The sequence below is a fragment of the Myotis myotis genome, unplaced genomic scaffold, assembly GCF_014108235.1.
Source record: "Myotis myotis isolate mMyoMyo1 unplaced genomic scaffold, mMyoMyo1.p scaffold_m19_p_15, whole genome shotgun sequence".
Lineage (NCBI taxonomy): Eukaryota > Metazoa > Chordata > Mammalia > Chiroptera > Vespertilionidae > Myotis > Myotis myotis.
In genome coordinates this window covers 5,080,531-5,095,604 of record NW_023416319.1, presented here as the reverse complement: position 1 = coordinate 5,095,604, position 15,074 = coordinate 5,080,531, and the positions used below count along the sequence as shown (strand labels likewise).

Here is a 15,074-nt window from a genome sequence, read left to right as displayed (position 1 = left end):
GAGATGGAGCCCATGCAAATGCGTTGCAAACGGTAAGGTTTAGTGTGTATGGTACATGCTTTGTGACCTGGCGCTGATATTTCTGAAATGTTGGTGACGAAAAGGAGTCACAAACTATTTAGGCAAGCAGTATGGTTGTTGTTGTTGTGCTAAGGGTGGAGGAAAAATCCATCTGAAGGGGAAGAAGGCTCTTTGATCTTGGGGAAACACCTTGAGAGGCTTTTAGTTATTTGAAATCAAGTCAAATTCCTACTCTGGAATGGAGAAGTTGGGGATAGAGAGGGGTTCACCTGGGCTGCAAAATACTTGAAAGGGATGTCTTCCTTAGGGAAGGCTGATTGCTGGGGTTTCCTATCTGCCGGGGTTCTTGTTCCGGCATCAAGAAGGGTTCAGGAATCTGGAGAAGGGGCTGTGCATAGATTAAATAGTCCAGAGACGAAGCATAATTTTGAAAGGCATTTGGGGGTCAGAGGAGCCTAGTTTAAAGGAAACTAAGTTCTAAGATCTAAGTTCTCCTCCTCTCAGGGCCCCATGCTTTTTATTAACACAATTTATCCTGAGGCGAGGCAGAGATATACACTTCAAAGGGTCAGGGTTTCCTACAGAGTCCATTGTCAGAATGGGGGAATTAGACTATGGCTGTTCAGGTGTTTGGCCAGTAGGAGGCAATAACATGTAGACTAAGATGCCCTGAGCTGTCTGGCAGCCAAGCAATCAATTTAATGCATCCTATTCAGGTTTGGGGAAACGCCATCAGCCATTCCCAACAGGTGACTACATGTGTGACTCAACCCTGTTGAGTCCCCAAGTTCCATCAACCTTTTGATAAAACTCTCGCAATTATGACATGCTGGAATTGGCTTCCGGCACCTCTCTTTCTGGAAAAAACCAGGGATGGAGGTGGGGTGGAGGAAGAAGGCTGGGATGGAAAAGAAAGGCAAGGTCCAAGGTTGCTCTATATGGTGTTCTCCCAAGTTGGATGCAGGGGGTCAGAGGCTGAGAGGCTGAGTAGAGGTGGGGTGAGGGGTTGTGCTGTTCAGTTTAGGTTTTGCCCAATAACCACTTCACAAGCAGAAGGGCCTTTGTCACATGTGGGAACTGTTTGTGTTGTAAATGAGCTGGCCCAGCGCACTCATGGACTCATTTTTAGACCACAGAACGTGGAGCCGGAGGTTTATCTTATCCTTTGGGGGCTGGCTGCAGCTCTCCAGAGTCCGTGCTAGATGGCATCCTCTCTCTATGGTGGAGACTTTGACAGCCACGTGGAATGAGTGTTCCAACCTGTGGGTTCTTGCACAAAACTTATTTCTATAGCGTGGTAACCCACGCCTTAGCTTCTACAGGAGGAAATTAGGCGGCTCCAAATCAACTAGATACCAAATCCAATTAGATACCCTGTTCTATTTTATGTAATTGTCAAAGACCAATGTGCAAAACATTACATTTTAAAAATATATGTTTTTATTGATTGTTAGAGAGGAAGGAAAAGGGAGAAATTGAAACATCGATGAGAGAGACAGCACATCAATTGATTGATTGGCTGCCTCTTGCATGTGCCCTACTGGGCATGTGCCCTGACCAGTAATTGAACCAGCGATCTCTTGGTGCATGGGAAAACGCTCAATCCACTGAGTCACACCAGCTGTGCCCACACATTACATTTTTAAAAACTCGAGTATTTGTTAAATTCTACTTAGCATATAACTGGCTAGCTAGCTGGGACTTCAAGAAGGGAACAAGTATGCCCTTTTAGTGAGTCAATTAAGTGTTCACATACCCACAATGGCCTTTCTTAGGGAAGCAAAAACTTTGTACTAAGATCTCAAAGATAATTAAGCCCAGAGTCTCTGGGAAAGGAAAGTTTATGTTATTGCAGCATTAAGGTCAAACTGTTGGAGCCCAAGTCACCTGTGAGTCATCTAGTTTTAAGGACATTTTACATTGCATTAAATTTATCTTTTATAAAAAAAAATACATCTTTATTGATTTCAGAGAGGAAGGGGGAGAAAGTCGGAGAGATGGAAACATCAATGATGAGAGAGAATCATTGATGGGCTGCCTCCTGCACACCCCCTACTGGGGATCGAGCCCAAAACCTGGACATGTGCCCTTGACCAGAATCAAACCTGGGACCCCTCAGTCCCCAGGCTGACACTGTATCCACTGAGCCAAAACAGCTACAGCACATTAAATTTATCTTACCTCCTCCTCTTTAAGAAGCAATTCTACTTTGGCTGTCAAGACTGTAACCACATTTCATTTGTAGGCTACCAAGCTTAAACAATGAACCGGGCTTTGGTCAGGTTCACCTGGTAGATGCTGGTCATAAAAAAGATTATAAGTGGCCCTGGCTGGGTCGTTCAGTTGGTTAGAGCATCTTCCCGATATACCAAGGTTGTAGGTTTGATCCCCGGTCAGGGCACATACAAGAAACAACCAATAAGTGCACAAATAAGTGGAACAGCAAATCAATCTTTACCCATCTTCTTTTCTCTCTCTCTCTCTCAAAAAAAGAAAAAAAAAAAAAAGAAGAAAAAAAAAGACCATAGTGATGGTTTGGAATTTTTGCTTATCCATATTAACAGAAAATCATTGACTTTTCAGTAGAATATGTGAGAAGAGCCTGTTTTTCCTTTTCCCACTCTTAATTTGTATACTTTTGCGGTGTGATTTCCTTACCAATTTGAACATTTTTCCTCCATCTGAATCTACCTGATTGCTCAGCACTGCACCATTTTTTAGGGTAAATACTTTGTGTTCCGCTTACTCTAAAAAGTGAATTGAACTTGGTCTGCTTAGTTCCTTTTAAAGTTGTATGATCAGTTTAACTACTAGGCTGATCACAGGCGTCAGCTGCCTTTGAAGATGGAGGAACAGTCAGACAGCTGGAAGGGACTCTAGGCCCTGAGAGATTGCCCATGGCTTTCTGTGATGTTGACCTCTGATACCTGGTTATCTCCGATCTGGCAGAGATGTGGGAATTTTGAATGTTAACTAGTATCCCAGAGGCGTAAGTGAGGTTGAGTGATGCCATATTTGCTCCAAGTCAGCAAATATTGCCAAATACTCACTACATGTAAGGCATTTAGCATGTTCAGGCCTTTGAGTAGGGAGGGCAGCCACTTACCTAAATAAATATCCTTACCACCCACTTAGCATTGACCTTGGGCAACAGACCCCCTCTAAGTACAACGGAGGCAACAACTTTTTAGCAGTCAGTGCCCAAGTAAGTCTACCGTGGGGACTCTGCTAACTGAATGTGGCACCAGGGAAGGAGGCCTTGTGTCCTCACAGGGACCACACGTGGTTGTGACCGTCAGCAGACATGTGCATTGCACCAGGAATCTCTTTTCTGAACTTGAGTTCGGAGCTCAGAGGATGAACCGGGAGAGTCTTGTTATCAAGCTGGGTGCTTAGATGGCCAGAGGTCATCATCATCATCCAGCAACACCAGGGTGAAGCCTCCCGACAGATTTGTCATCAGCTGGTTCATCCTGAACCAAAGGCTGCCCAGGCCCCATTGCTTGGAGGTGTGTTGCTTGGAGGTCAGTATTTTCTGAAGTGTGTGTGATACTTCTACTGCTCCTCACACTTCACAAATGTGATTGGCTGGGTGCATTAAAAGTTTTAAAACAACTTGACTTCAAAGAAAAATATTAACAGAAAAATGATAGGTGGTCTACCGCATAGCAAAAATAATATATAGATTGATTGATTTCAGAGAGGAAGGGAGGAGAGTGAGATAGAAACATCAATGATGAGAATCATTGACTGCCTCCTGCACGCCCTCTACTGGGGAATCAAGCCTGCAACCCCAGCATGTGCCCTGATGAGGAATAGAACCGTGACCTCCTGATTCATAGGTCGATCGATGCTCAACCCCTGAGCCATGTTGGCCGTGCTGCATAGCAAACATTTTAATGTTAAATTTGGTAACTACTGGGGCCCATCGATGAAGGGTCTTCTCAGAGGGGAGGGAACGCAACTAGCCACCTCATGACTGCAACCCCACTTTCAGTTCTCATTTCTCTGCCTTAGAATCTTCCCAGGTGCCTGAAATCACTTTTCTCTCTCTGTTTCCAAGTCCTTTGTATATATGTCCACAACACCCCTTATTCCAGCTCAGTGGGTTGCTTCCCAGTTTGCCGTCCTTCCTCTTCTGGGAAATCACCTTGTTATTCCCTACAGTGCTTGGCACACAACGGTAAACTTTGAAGAATGAGGGAATAAGTGGGAGAATGAAAACACTGTCTCCAACTGCTTCCTGATGATTAGAAAGCTGTGAGGCCAGGAAAGACATGAAAACTCCAGCTCTGGCACTATTCAAAAAGCCAGTTTGATTATCCAGGCCAAAGCAACCCATGTATTAGGACAAAGATAGGTTTATCACTTTCCAAAATAGTCAATTCCTATTTACAAGAAGTCTGACGGAGCAGCTTTAGCCATGTGAGACAGGTGCCGACAGAATGAGACGATTCCATGTTTCTTTTGATTTCCAGCTCAACTGATCCTGAGTGGCTTGGAAGCCAGTATTTGTCTTTGGCATATTCCCATCCCTCTCAAACGTACCCTGTCCTCTAGTTGGATTTCCATTCTTGCTATCAGCCAACAAGATTCTCTATTTACCTACTGATATTTAATGAATCCAACCCATTTTTCAAGGGGACTGTGAGTAGTTAATGCAGTTAATTGAAAGGAATGAAGCTATAATGGTGGGATTATGGACGAGGATGGAAAACCCTATTAAGTCTTCATCACTTAGCCAACTGCCTGCTTTGCCTTCTTACAATTTAAATTCAGCCAAACAGAACAATAGCAACAAAGTTCTGCCTGTCGGCCTGAACTAACCAGAAATTCAGTGCATAGACTCTGATTCAGACTGCTTGGTTCAAATCCCAGGTCTTCTACTTACTATTAGTTGTGTGACCTTAAATAAGTTATAAAACCTTTTCTAACCTGGTGACTTTATCTATAAAATGCGGCTATGTCTCTACCTCACCCAGATGCTGTGGTCGATGAAATAATGCAGGGAAAGCAGTTAGCACAGGACCTGGATTACACAGGGTATCCAGTAAATCTAGCCATTATCATTCCATTCTTGTATTGGAATGTCCTAATGTTTTTCAGAGAGGCACAGATACTTGAAGTACAGCCATTTATTTTGTAGGCAGGATGTATTACCATGTGGCAGAGAAGCAGATAGGCTTTCACTTGCTTAAAGACTACACAGAACTACTTATTCTAAAAGGAGGGGGGGGGGGCAGGCAGGGATTTTCCAGTGTCACACACTCAAAAGCCTATAGAAGCAAAAGAAGTAAAATCACTGGTGACTTGGGCTAGACATTAGGCAATGGAGGGTGGTGAGGATTATATTAACTGGAGAGTTTTGCTACTCAAAGGTGGTGCACTGACCAGCAGGGTCGACAGAACCTTGGAGTTCCTTAGAAACGGGAGAACCTCAGGACCCATCACAAACCTAGTGAAAGAGAATCTACACGTTAACAATATCCTTAGATGATCTGTATGCACATACGAGTTTGAGAAGGCTGCTAGGGAGCACCCGGCATGGAAGGCATTCACATTGACTTTAGTTTTTAAAGTGTGTTTTGTTGTTTTTTTAATGTCAGCCAAGATAAACTTAGGGCTGCAGCAGGCCTTAAGCTGCCTGCCATCAAGTGATCATTGTAGTTGATGGCTCAGACCCTTCCATTCTAAGTTAGGGCTCTGGGCCTGTGGATATGCAGCCAAGACCAAGCCTGCGTGGCTTACCTAGGACAACAGTTCCTGGAGCGGAAGGTGCCTAAGTCATCTGCTCAGCTCTCTGCCTACTGACAGGTAAACTGTTTCCGCCCCTACTTTGCAGACAAGACAAGAAAGGCCCAGGGAGACCCACTGACCCACATCCAGACCCGAGGAAGTGGAGGTGGTGGTGGTGGGTCTATTCCATTAGGAAACAAACAATCCGGTGTTGTCAGAATCAGCAACCATTCTGGTTTCCAAGGCCTGGAAAGTCTGTTAATTTCTTTATATTCTCCAATGCCTAATAATTGTTCTCGGCCTCTCCCGGCACCTCCCTGCCACTTCCTGGCAGCCCTGGGGACAGAAGGTTTCCTCCTTTTGCACAGAGAAGGCCCATAGCCAGCTTCAGAACGGAACGGATATCCGGACCGCAGGATGCAGAGGAGGCAAAGGCCTCATTGTTCTTAGGGTCAGCTCACTCCTCCCCCCGCCCAGAGGGCACTGGTCGCAGACCCCAGGGTGACGGAGCGCCCGTTCCCCGGGAGGGGGGCCTTCGGAGGAAGAGAGGCTGAGTCCGAGTCTGGCGTTCTGAGCATTCAGTCGGAAGGCGCTAAGAGCCCCAATATAAGGAAGCCCGGAATTCGCAAACGCGTTTCCAACACCAGGTTGTGGCTCTCACTCATGAACACTCCCCAATGCCGACTCCGGCGACTCCCTCTTCGTGTTTATTCATCTCAATGAGTTTGGCTGTAATGCGGACCGTTGATTTGCGGGCCCCACGTGCTATAAGGCGGTTTATTAGCCACACCGGCCGCTTCCCACGCAGGGACGCCCGGAGTCCTGGCCACCGGCGCGGGCCGTCCCGGGCGCCAGCCGCCGCCAGGGGGCGCTCGGGCTGCGCGGCCACCGACGCGGCCGCCAAGTGCCCGGTCGCCGCCGAGTGGCAGATCCCTTCGCGCCCTGGGAGGAAACAAAGTACACCTTTGTCGGCGACCCGGCACGTGTGCGTGTGAGACGGCGCACAGTTACGGGCCGCCGGGTGCGGGGCCCGCGGGCGTGCCTCCCTGTTCCTGGGCTGCAGCGCCCGCGTGGGCCCGGCGTGGCCCAGGGGAAGGGGGTGCGGCGCACGGCCGGGCCGGGCCGACCTTTCTCCAGTCCCGAGTAGGTCCAGACGGTCGGCCTGACTCGCACGCACCGGCTCCGGCTGGGCCGTGGCACTTTGCTGCCGCCGCCGCCGCGGCCTGTGACTTCGCTTTCCGGGCTCTCGGCCGGGCGGGAAACGGGCGAGCCGGATCCCGGGGCGTGGGCGTGCGAGTCCGGCCCCAGGACTGAGGGCTCCGGCTCAGCCGGGCCGCCTCTGATTCCCCCGCCGTGTCTTGCAGCGCTGCGCCCGCCTTCACAGTGGGTGCGGGTCCCCGGGCGGGTCTCGGACTCCCGCAGCGGCGTGCCACCCGGGCCACAGCGCGGCGCGCCGGGAAGACTACAAGTCCCAGCAGGCCCCGCGCCCCGAGCGCCGAGGCAGTGGGCGCGGCCCGGGCTAGCGCTTGCGCAGTGAGGCCCGCCCGAGCCTGCGAGTACCACACCCCCGGGAGGGACGGAGGGGAGGCAGAAGCATCCGAGGCATTAAAGCATCCGAGGGAGCCGGAGGGGAGGAGAATGGAGTGACAGAGAAACGCGGAGGGTGGGGGGTGGGGGGGAGAGTGTTGCGGGAGGGGGGAGGGGGGACACAGAGGGAGGAAGAAGCGGCGGCGGCGACTCCTCTTTGCAGAGGGGGGCAAACTCTGAGGGAAAAGAGCAGGAATAATGCGGTAGGAAAGGCGGGCTCCCGGCTCCCGGCTCCGGCTCCGGCAGCAGCGGCGGCAGCCCGAGCAGCGGCAGCAGCAGCAGCGGCAGCACCCCCAGGCGCTGACAGCCCCGCCGGCCGGCTCCCTCGCTGACCGCCGACTGTCAATGGAGCTGGAAAACATCGTGGCCAACACGGTCTTGTTGAAAGCCAGGGAAGGTAAGAGGCAGGGCTGGTGCGCGCCCGGCCCCTTCGCCGCGGGCCCGGGTGCGGTGCCGGGCGGCGTGGGGCCGGGGCGTGCGTGTGCAGGATGCCCGCAGCGAGTGGGTCGCGAGCAGGACACCCCGGAGAGCTGCCCTGTCCTGCCGGCGCCCCAGGTGGGCTGCCCGTGGGCTCCGGGCATTGGTTTGGACTTGGGCGGGGAAGGAGCCACGCCGCGGCGGGGGGTGCCAGCCTCCTGCCCTAACCTTACAGACCTCTCGGCAGCTGGTGAAAAGGTCAGTTGGGAAAGCATTGGTTCGGGAAGAGATGGGCAGACATGCAAATAAAATAGCTTTCCGAGTCGGCCCGGGACGGGTTCTAGGAGTGTGAATTGGGGTGTGTGTGAGTTGTGGGGGCCGGGGGGGGGGGGGGGAATGAGCAGAAGCCAAGTGTTTGCCTGCGCAGGCTGAGTTGATACAGGCTGTTGCTGGAAACCATCCGCTGGGAATGTTTCTCAGGGAAATCCCGTCGTGTGGAAGGAAGCCTTTTAAAGGCAAAGTAAGATGTTGAGGAATCAGCCTGTTCCTAGAATAACGAGAGGGTGGATGTACAAATCATCTAGAAAATAAGTCAGGATTTCAGAGGCCCCCCCCCCCTTTTTGGCGGGGCGTGAGGGGGGGGGGAGGGTAACAATTGTTTGGTTTTGGCTCCATTAAGAAAAGAAAGGTAAGTGTGCCGGTGCTTAAATGTAATGATTTGCATTTTGGGTGCAAATCATTACATTTCCTGCGTTTAGCTGGCAGGAAATGTCTACACGGAGTGGGTGAGATCCTAAAGTCAAAGCTATAAACACACGTTTTGACGCTTCCTTGAGATGAAAAAAAAAAAAAAAAGTGGCTAGAAACTTAGATGGCTCCTGAAATGATTGTGCGCCTGTAAACGGACGATATTTGGGAGCACCTGGAATTTTATGTAACATCTCCTTTGCCAAGATGTGAGCTCTGGTGTGCAGCCTTTTTATAAAAAGGGGAAGTGGTTTTTCCGCTTCATGGGAGGAGACTTTATTTGACACCCAAGGTAGAAGGCAGCCCGAGTAAGGTCTGGACTTCAGAAGGGCACTCGGGGAGCAGCCCTCGAAAATGCCATACCTGCTTCCCAGCATTTTCTCTCGCTCGCTTTGGGGAACGAAGGGAGGGTTTTTGGCCAGCGGTGAACCGGTTTGTGTTGATCCAGCCGGGTCCATCACCTTGTGGCTCTGTACACGCCGTGCGGCCGGGGCGGTGCACAGCCCAGCCATTCAACCCCGCGTTCACGTCGTAATTCCGGCCTCACTTGTCGCTCTAAAGCCGTCAGCCGCCTGGAAGGTTTGCTTTGAAAACCCCAGCAGAGTTTAAAATATTCAGTCTATCAATTACCCACCCTCCTTCCCCCCCACCCTCCCCCCAGTTGCTCAACTTTGGTGTGAGAACAGATTTGTGGGAAAGGCAACTTCAGGTTCTGAGACCTGATTTTTTTTTTTCTTTTTGCCTAATCCAAAATTGTAGCGAGCTGGATCAAGGTGGGGGCTGATGGGCGCTCTCCCGACGGGAAAGTGCGTCCTGGAGGGGAGGAAGCTGAGAAAACAGCAGGCCCCCCGCCCCCCCACCTTTACAGACGCCACCTAGTGGTGGGATTGGGTTGTACATCGCAGGGCTAGGGGTCTGGGAAAGTTTTTCTCTCCCCCTCTATTCTGAAATTATTTCTTGGGAAATCACTGGAGAGGATGTGCTGGAGGCTTTGCAGGGTTCGCTGGTTTCTCCTGCTGTCCGGGGAACCCTGCTCCCCAGGTTTGCTGCTCCACACGTGCCTTTGCGTGGGGCGTGTTTTTTCCTTTCCTTCGCATTACGTTGCTTCTGTTAAAATGTTTTGCTTGGGGTGAACAAAGTGTTATAAATTTTCTCCCCTAAAGTGATCTCCTCCGTGTTTTTTTTTTCCCCCATCGAAATGCATTCTGATATTTTGGTTCAGCTGGTTAAGAAATTTTTTTCCCCCCATAAACTTAGCGAAGAGCACTGCAGGCTGGAGGTTTATATGGAAGGACGGAATTGCAGGGATTAAAAGCTCTCAAAGTGCCTTACACTTCCTTGTCCTTTGAGAGTCTTTTCGATTTCTCTTTGAGAGTTTGGTAGGCATCTCATGGTGAGAAAACAGGTCTTGACGATGCCTTTGAAATGGAAAGGGCCTTGCCTGGAAGGAAATGGAGAGACTGACACATGAATGAGAAAAATTAATCACTTACATGGAAACTTCATTTTAAAATTTGCTTTTCTCCTCCTCTTTCTTTTGTCTAAACAGAACGCATGATTTTAAGTATTCCCATTTTCTTTTTGCTGGGTCTTTATTAAAAATTTGGGCACATATATTCTAATTAGCGTGGAAGTGTAGAGAAATAAAAGCGATTTATTTTTCTCTTCTCAGCTCTCATATATTTGAAGTCATTCTTTTAAATGAAGTAATTCTGCAAATAATTATATTATCCAAATATTCAGAAATGAAAGTTCTAGTCAGCTTAGTGAAATATCTAACATAAAATCTATAGTATCTTTAAAAATCTGAGTTGTTTGGAATGTTTAAAAAACACTTCTTACTTGAAGATCCCTGTGAGTGGTTACAGATGGAGAAATATAATTGGTGAATGTGAAATTTAATTTAGCTGACTTAACAAAATATATTGTAAACAACCTGAAATGTGGCTTTCAAGTAAAAGTCATATATGTCCCAAACAATAGAGAAACAGGCCTTTGAAGAAAGACAGAAACACTTTGCAAATGCTATAAAGGAATTTGTAGCTGTCCGTGTTGATGGATAATTTTGGGGCTTATCTTTTGTTATTATTATACATTCTCAAAGGCAGATTACTTCTAAATTCATTGTAATTTTAGATTCTTACCCTAATAAAGCACATATAAAGTGAAAAACAGGAGCATAGCAATAAAATAGAAAGCCTAAACATATATCAGAATAAAGATGATTCCTTGTTAGTAATTAGAAAACATAGCATGCAAATGACACCTCTGTGACTGTTGTTTTTGAAATAAGATGGAGATCTGGGTTCAAAATTTTAAACATCCCAAAGGTATTTTGTGGGCTGTTTATTTGTCTTGTTCTTGTGAGAAAATATCAACCTGGCCACTCTTCGGAACTTTAGGTTACTCTCCCAAAAAGTGGTTAAGGGGGGAAAAGAAGAAAGAAAGAAAGAAAGAAAGAAAGAAAGAAAGAAAGAAAGAAGGGAAAGAAAGAAACTGAGACAATTCATGCCTGTTTATGGAGATGAGCTAAGTGATTAAGTTCAGACTAACTTTACCTATTTCTGTACATTTCAGAATCTCGGAAAGTTGGCAAGCAAGCTGGTGTTGAAATATCAGTAGCGAGAGCGTTTGCAGAGTGTCTTTCTTTGTTATCACAGGGGAGGTTTCTGTGCTTTTATCATATTCTAGATCTGTTGCCTCACTCTTGGGTGAGCTGTGGTGAGAGGAAGCTGCCGGGGCTCACCTTCCCTTTCTCCAGGCCAGCAGCAGTCCTATCTGATCAATCAAGATGACGGAGGGGGGACTGATACAGGCTCCTGAGCGCGCTTCTAGCAGGCACCCAGGACAGGAACTGAGACGTCAGCGATGTAATGCCTTTGCCATTGATTACAGTTGCTGAAAACCAGAATATGCAACGACCATTTCCTCTGATAACTTGTTGGCTTGGCTCTTGATGGTGATCAAGATTGGGGACCTGGTACTAGGTGCAATTGGGGGCTAGCAAGAGGCCAGGGAGGGCAGGAGGAGAGAGGGAACCCGCATCCAGCAGAGAGGGGCCGGCTCTGCCTGCACAGACAGCACCCCACAGCAGGGCGGGAAGCCTGGCCCCTTCCCTGTCCCTTGCGCCCCAAGTGCATACGATGAACACAGAAGAGCAACAGCTGTCATCCCGGGGCAGGCAGCTCTGGGTGCGGAGGCTGTTAAATGAAACTACCTTTTATTTTCTCCAAGTTTCTTTTCAGTACTGACAAGTTGGAGGTAGAGAAACCAAAAGCAGTGTTTTCAGAAGGCCTTGCTCTCTCACAGAAAGATTTCAAGTGATGATTTTAATGAGTCCAGCTGCCTGTTTAAACAGTCATCAGATAAATGCTCACAAGACTCTCATCTTTCAAGAGCTTAGCTGCTGCTTGTCAGATTCTAAACTCCAAAAAGCTTGATTCTTGCAGGGCCTAAACGAATCCTTGCTGAAATTATGTCTTCAGAAGCTTTCACTCTTGTAGTGGCTTGCTAAATGATACCTTTTGGGTCTGGACTGAAGAATTCCATAATGTCCAAGTGAATTTCAGGACAGAGCTCAATATGCGAACAAATTCACCTTTCTCAAGGGCTGTTCAACCCTTACTTGGAACTTCCAGTGTTTGTAGGAAACCATCCAGGACTGCAGACAATATTTAAAGTTAATATTTGTTGCCAATATATTTGTGGCTCAAAGTAAAGTATTATAACATGTAAACATTTTTTAAATAAGAAAGCCTTATGGTTAGCTCAGCTGGTGTGGCTCAGTGGTTGAGCATCGACCTATGAACCAGGTGGTCCTGGTTGGATTCCCGGTCAGGGCACATGCCTGGGTTGCAGGCTGGATCCCCAGTGTGGGGCGTGCAGGAGGCAGCCAATCAATGATTCTCTGTCATCATTGATATTTCCATCTCTCTCTCCCTCTCCCTTCCTCTCTGAAATCAATAAAATATATATATATGTAAAATTTAAAATGGAGTGTTTCCTCCAGTGTTTAGATAGTACTAAATGGAACGATATTGTTTTCACCCCCCAAAAGATAAAAACTATAAGAAGTTTGATTTATTGATTAAAATATTTTCAATACTTATGATGTTTTTAAATAAAACATTTCACTGAAATATAACAGGATGTGTTTTAAAGTAGAAACCACTCCTATCATGTAAGCCCACATAATCCATTTTAATCACTTAAGTCACATCTTAAAACCCTTGTCTTCACTTTTATTTTTATGTGAGGTATGTGTGTGTTGGGGGTTGGGGAACGGGGAAGGGAGCCTCAGGTCAGGAAGACTGAAGAAATTCCTTTTCCATGTGTCACCTGTTTGTAATTGCTTTCTATTGTTTCTGCAGTTACATGAGCTACTGTCTTGATATCTTTTTGTAATCACAAAACTTAATTTTTTAAAAAAAAAATGTTTTTATTGCTTTTTCAATAGTGGTTTTTCTGGGGTAGCATCGTGGGTGGAGTTGAGGGTCAGAGTTCTGGGGTTGAAGGCGTCTAGTCCTCTAAAGGTCCGCTGTCCGACAGGGTAGATTATACCTGCAAGTGGCTATTTACATTTAAGTGAATTAGAATTACACATTCAGTTCCCTGAGCATGTGAACCACATTAGGGCTCAGTAGTCCATGTGGCTAGTGGCTGCTTGTTAGACTGCCCAGAAACAGAGCCTTCTCAGCACTGCAGGGAGTCCATTTGGACAGAGCTGCTCTGCAGTTCTACACATCGAATTAAATAAGAGTGTGATAACCCCATAACTTCTGACACGATACCTGGGGGACGGTTGAGGAGGGGGAGGAGGTAAGTGGTGGGAAGGAGAGGAGACAGAGAGGAGAAGGGGGGGAAGAGACCAGAAGGGTGTGGGCTGAGTCTGGGGGATTGGGGATTAGGACTGACTCCAGAGAAAAATTCAGTTCAGAGACAATCATAGATGGTGGTGGTGAGCCACCCATATTTCCTTTTATTTTAATTAATTTTTTTAAAAAAATTATTGCTTTGAGAGAGAGAGAGAGGAAGGGAAGAAGAGAGAGAAAAACATCAATGTGCTGTTCCACTTATTTATGCATTCATTGGCTGACTCTTGTATGTGCCCTGATCCAGGACTGAACCCACAACGTTGGCATATCCGGATGATGCTCCAACCAACTGAGCTGCCCGGCAGGCAGGGCGTCTTTTTTTCTTCTTCATATTTTGTTGGGAAATTTGCCTAGCTTGACCAACTGACTTTCCTGATTCAAATTAAGTGCATGCTGTGGATACATACAGAGCCCTATGCTCCTTGAAACTCTTGATATGAGGCTATTTTATTAAGAAAAAAATGAAGTTGTATGTGGAGTAAATCTACAGAAGGAATTAAAAAACAATAATAACAATCAAAAAACTCACCTCTTTCCATGGACTTGAAAAAGGCACTCCAAAATGAGGGTGAAGATAGGTAAAACAATGATAAGGGTTTCCCTTTCTCTTGGACAGCACAGACTGAAATAAGATCACAAAGAATGATGTCAAAGCACACTGTTCTTGTACCCACTTTAAAATGGTTTCTCTTTAAAAACTGTTTCCTGTGAGATTTGAAACATTTTAAGGATAGCCCAGTTAGAGCTCTTTTAGAAAGAAACATTAGCATTTGAAACAAGGAAACAGCTAGTTGCTGGTCTTTGGTGTCTAAAGCAAGGGAATTCTATTTGAAAATGTGCCAAAGAATCAACTGGAAACATCTTTCTGTCCAAAGTCAGTAATAAATTAGCCTAATTGCCATAGGCCTGCCTTGTCTCTAGCAATTTGTAATCCGTGGAGTACTGATCTATCTTTTAAGGCGATGATTACATGAACCTCAAAGGGCAACTTTGGGGGCCTGTGCAGAAAGCAGAAGAAACTGAGATAAATAGACCGGAACATTCCTGTGTCATGAAGTGGCAGAGACCTCGGGGCAGGCACCCCGAGCCTTCTCAGTCAGTCTCCAGTCTGTCCTCCACTTTCCAAAATAGAGGTTTCCCTGGTTTAAACAGATGGGGAGACGGAGACAAAAGCAAGAGTCACTTGTCCAAGGTCACTTGAATTGTGGACTTTTGTGGACCACCATCCAGAGTCCTTTAAATGTTAAAGGACTTCCTTCTTCCCTGTAATGTTGTAAGCCCAGAACCAAACCCATTTCTCAGGGTGGTATAGTTTCTAAATGTAAACCCCTTTGAGGCTGCAGCTGTGGGAGAGAAAGAGGGTCCCTGTCCGACTTCCTGGGGAAAGGGGCAAAGTGGGGTATCACTTTCCCCCCACACCCTGCTTTCAGTGAAGTGCCACTTGGAGAGCAGTCGGATAGTGTATTCCTACTAGGTTGTGAATGCCTGATAGGTGAATCCTCACAGTAGGTGTTTCCACTTTAAAAGCAGAACTGTTAGTCAAGTCAAATGAATCTGTGATTGAGGAGAAGAGTATATATGTATATTATACATGCATGCCTGCACATGTGTATGTGCACATACAGGCTATGATCCTTTCTGGAGCCTTGTTTGCCTGTGTTTTCCTTCTACCCACATGCCCCTCCACCCCCC

The 15,074-nt window shown here is 47.2% G+C and overlaps 1 protein-coding gene across 5 annotated transcripts in view; it reads left to right on the top strand.

Annotated features, from left to right (window-relative positions):
- The first annotated feature begins 7,463 nt into the window (after positions 1 to 7,463).
- Positions 7,464 to 15,074, top strand: part of GRK5 (G protein-coupled receptor kinase 5) — a 184,695-nt gene continuing 177,084 nt past the window's right edge. For 4 of the 5 annotated variants that reach the window (XR_004972093.1, XM_036335805.1, XM_036335804.1 and 1 more), the window contains exon 1: positions 7,464 to 7,741. Coding sequence is in view for 3 of the 5 variants with exons in the window: in XM_036335805.1 (XP_036191698.1) it covers positions 7,690 to 7,741 (52 nt within the window). In the remaining 2 variants the exon portion in view is untranslated. Of the gene's footprint in view, positions 7,742 to 7,772; positions 8,020 to 15,074 lie in introns of those variants that run through there. The other variant, XM_036335806.1, reaches the window with a different exon arrangement.